Source organism: Lates calcarifer, linkage group LG12 (assembly GCF_001640805.2).
Source record: "Lates calcarifer isolate ASB-BC8 linkage group LG12, TLL_Latcal_v3, whole genome shotgun sequence".
In the NCBI taxonomy this organism is placed as follows: Eukaryota; Metazoa; Chordata; class Actinopteri; family Centropomidae; genus Lates; species Lates calcarifer.
In genome coordinates this window covers 14755456-14759567 of record NC_066844.1, presented here as the reverse complement: position 1 = coordinate 14759567, position 4112 = coordinate 14755456, and the positions used below count along the sequence as shown (strand labels likewise).

The 4112-nt window shown below is 43.5% G+C and overlaps 1 protein-coding gene across 1 annotated transcript; it reads right to left on the bottom strand.

Annotated features, from left to right (window-relative positions):
• Window positions 1–685: 685 nt before the first annotated feature.
• On the bottom strand, window positions 686–2060 carry id1 (inhibitor of DNA binding 1, HLH protein). Its single transcript, XM_018680023.2, has 2 exons — window positions 1557–2060; window positions 686–1309 (listed from the first exon to the last, which is right to left on the bottom strand). The coding sequence occupies exons 1-2, from the start codon at window positions 2055–2057 to the stop codon at window positions 1274–1276; spliced, it is 537 nt and encodes a 178-aa protein (XP_018535539.1). The 5' UTR covers window positions 2058–2060; the 3' UTR covers window positions 686–1273.
• Window positions 2061–4112: the final 2052 nt, after the last annotated feature.

Sequence of the window (4112 nt, the reverse complement as noted above, 5' to 3'; positions counted from 1 at the left end):
AAACACCACATTTAAATGGATGTTTTATGAAGTGAAACAAACTTCAAAAATCTTTTTTTTTCTTCATTTTTCATTCCTACTAAACCTCCTTACATCACTTTATCTTTATTGGCGTATATGTTAAATACAAATACAACCTGAAATCCTCTTTAAGAGTCATTTTAAAAAAAGAAAAAGAAAGAAAAAACTTTATTTCAAACTCTGCCTCTATTGACTTGACGATTTAAAGTGAGACTTCCTCTTGTAATGTGATACGTTAATGACCCACAGAGAGGTAAATTACCAATTTAACTGGCCCTGAGCCATTATGTTGACCACCAGGCTTTGGTTTTACGTTACTTGAATGACTTAACAGTTTCTTGTAGGTGTAGTGCCGTTTCTAGTGACAAGCACTTTACACTCCCTCAGTACTCAGCTACAAGATAAGCTATTCAGGTGAATGTGAGAAGGCCTGAGATTAATCACAATGTTAATAAGGCAATGACAGCCCATAATAACCACCCAAGTGTTACCTTACAAGACCATGTCCCAGCTGTGGTGTTTGTAAAGAAATCAATACTGAACACCCCTCCCCCCCCCAGGTACATGATGTGATACTCACTCACTTTATATCAGACTCTTTCACTCCCTCTCTCTTCTCTCTCTCTCTCTCTCATACACAAACACAGTGACACAGTAAAAAAAATTCTTGTTCAAAAATAATTGTCTTGTTTTAATAAAAACACCAATAAGGTACATTGTAAGAAAACAATATCTTCACGTAATGAGGCATTGTAATATACAATACAGTTTGTCGCTCAGGAATCTGAGAAAATTAACTTTTTTTTTCTTTTACAAAATGAATGAATTCTCTACATGGTTTACACAAGATACAAAGAGCGTAACAGAAACATTAGCTTTTCTTTAGAAACTCTACAAGCAACAAGCGATGCTGGCTGCGCTGAACTCTGTCTTGGTCCTCCCGGGCTAACCCAGTCTATTATCTGGACACTACCGGTCTTCTTCTTCTTCTTCTTCTTCTTCTTCTCTGTCTCAGGACCCTCTGATGAATCGAGAGCCGTGAGTGGCAGGGATTCTCGCCGCCGGAGGATGTCCACGCACGCACACACATAACGTTTATTTATTCTTTTTTTTTCCTAGCTTTGGGAGTTTGAAACGTCCCTACACAGTTCAAGGTTATTTTATCGATGTGGTCGAGAAGTCCACATCAGGTAGCCTTGTTCGTTCTTGGCGGTGCTCGCTGTGGGGTCACGGTGCGATGCTCCACGAGCTCTTAGCGACACATAATCCTGTCATCTGAGCAGCCATTCTGCGGGGAAAAGATAAGAGGAGGGTGATTAGTTCATCTGATTCAAAAGGAAATACAACGGTCACGAGTAAGCCTGTGCGCAAAAGGAACTTGTGCGCACGGACTTGTCAACTTTACGCACGCGTAGTGACATTAGAGGGGAAAAAAAAACACGTTTCAAGGGCTTATGTACCCATGTAGTATAAAGACACGTACTCTGAGACACATGCAGCAGCAGCAGCAGCAGCGTATATGAAAAGATATTTACCTCCACTGTGATGCTGGCGAGCTCTGCGTTCAGCGTGGTCAGCGGCGTGCGGGTGACGCTGCCGGCGGAGTGCTGGCGGCTCTTCTCCGGCTCGTCCAGCTCGACCTGCAGGTCCCAGATATAATCGATGACGTGCTGCAGGATCTCCACTTTGCTGGCTTTCTTGTTGGTGGGCAGGGTGGGCACGAGCTCCTTCAGCTTGCTGTAGCAGCTGTTCATGTCCTGCAGGAAGACGCTCATCTGCTCGTCCAGCAGCGGGATCTTGCACTTGGAGATGGTAAGGCTCTGATCGGACAGGCAGCGCACCACGTCCTCGCCACCGACTTTGCTCTTGAGGGCGCAGGTAGATCCGACAACCTTCATCTTGAGTAGCGTACGAGGTGTAGTTTCCAAGGTGGATGAGGAAGTAGAGGAAAAAAAAAATATATAGTTGAGCAACGAGGCTTCTCCTCCTCTTGGAGATGTGAGTAAGGTAATGTTGACAGTTTGCAACATCCACATGGGCGAACCTCCTCCGGTTTATAGCAGTGCAGGGTCCGGGGGCGGGCCCGAATCCTCCTGTTTGAAGGCGGTGAGCCAATGAGGCGGCTGCGTTTGTATTGATGGGTCGGTCCACAACAGCGCTCTCAGCCAATGCCCGCTCTCGCCTGGTTATCGGGATTTACAATCTGTTTGAGGGATGGCGTTACAAATGGAAACAAATGTGTGTCTTTTATGGGTAATATGTGGGAATCCAGCTGTCCATGGCTTGGGGACTCTGCAGGTGTAGATTGCCTGGGGACAGTCAAGGGGTGGTGAATGCCTGGGTATGCGCTGTGAGAATGTGTGTGGGATGGGACAGGATGAATGGGATGAATGGCTAATGATAATTAGGCTACCACAGTGCCCTAGATTCGCCTCTCACTCAATTGTTGATGGCGCTGCAGATGTGGATGACGATAGTACAGTGAAGTTGGACAAGTGATCGCACAGAGTGGCCAAACAATTCTGGGAAAAGATTCACTTTTTTTTTTTATTAACTTAGATTAGTTCAAGATGACGAAGTTTGTTAAGAATAAACTTTTTTGTGGACTGCGTGGAATGCAGCTACATAAGAGATTAGCAGTTTATTCAATTTATCAGATCATTAGTTTAATATCATTTCCATCTGAGAGCAGACTGTTGATTGTCTCAGAAAATATGCTGCGCAGTCATTCCCACACCGCTGCTCCCTGGACAAAATCTCTAGTTTAAAACTCAGAGCTTTCTTTATGCTCGCAAACCGAATTTCTCTCGGAGCACAGACTTTCTTTTTTTTTTTTCCTGCGTCTCTGTGCTGAAGGAAGCCCAGTGTGTGCAGCAGCAACAGCTTCACGGATTCCTTCACATGTTTCTGCAGTGTGTGCTCAGCCTTGTGTGTGTGTGTGTGTGTGTGAGTGAGTGAGTGTGTGCGCACTCAGATCGCATCGCTCTGTTCTGAATCTTCCCCCCAGATTGTCCAAACAAGCCCGAGCAGACTGGCAGGCGCCAGCGCGGTGACGTCACCCATTCATCCGAGCCTTGACGCCTGTCAGCCTGGCGCCGCTCGGGCGGTCTCCATGGAGACGTCAAACAAGAGAGCTCGCACTCCGCCGCTCCTCCATTCACCTGCGTGGCGCGCGGAGCCCTGAGAACAAACTGGCTCCGGAGCTTTGTCGTTCATTTATCACCTTAAAGCAGCGGGATGGGATTACCGCCCAGCGCACCTGCAGAGCAAACGCTGTCAGCCGGTTAACAGCGGAGAGACGGAGGAGGAGGAGGAGGAAGGCTCGGCATTATGTCCTGACTAAATAACTGCTGCATTCCTACACACAGCCTACATTCACAACTGTATAGCCCTGTTTTCACTATAAAAGGAATTCACTTAACCTTCTCGTTGTAATGACAGTTTATGTTAGTATTGGCTAATCATGAATCAAACTAAGTTAGGTTCTCGCCAACAGATACTATTTTAAGAAATAACAGAACAGATATTTTAAAAAGCATTTCCAAAAGATGTTTTAAAAATGTATTTGCTGACTACGATTTAATTTGCCCCCAAACAAAACAATTTTCCACTATAATATTGCAGCAACACTGCAGTAGTATAATACTTATAATATAAACTATCATAATATTGTGGAAGAAGTAAATACTAAAGTAAAAGTAGCAACACTGATATAATAAGTAGCCTACAACTCCTGCATTCAAAAGCCTGCTCAAGTAAAAGTACTAATATCCTAATGTATAAAAGTAAAAGTACTCATTATGCAAGACAATGGCTCCCCTGGGCTTTTTATGATCATGTATTACTGTTATTATTGTATTACTGATTTTTTAATTGTGAATTTATTTTTCCTATTCTGTATACCATTTCATTTATAACAATGCATCAACTTTTATAAACCAGTTATATACTTAAAATCAGAGTATGAGGTAAACAGTAAACAGTAGTATGTTAGCAAAAAGTACATTATTTTCCCTTTGAAGAGCAATGAAATAGAATGATAAAGTACCATAAGATAGAAATAAATAAGTAAAGCAAAAGTTGCTGGAAGT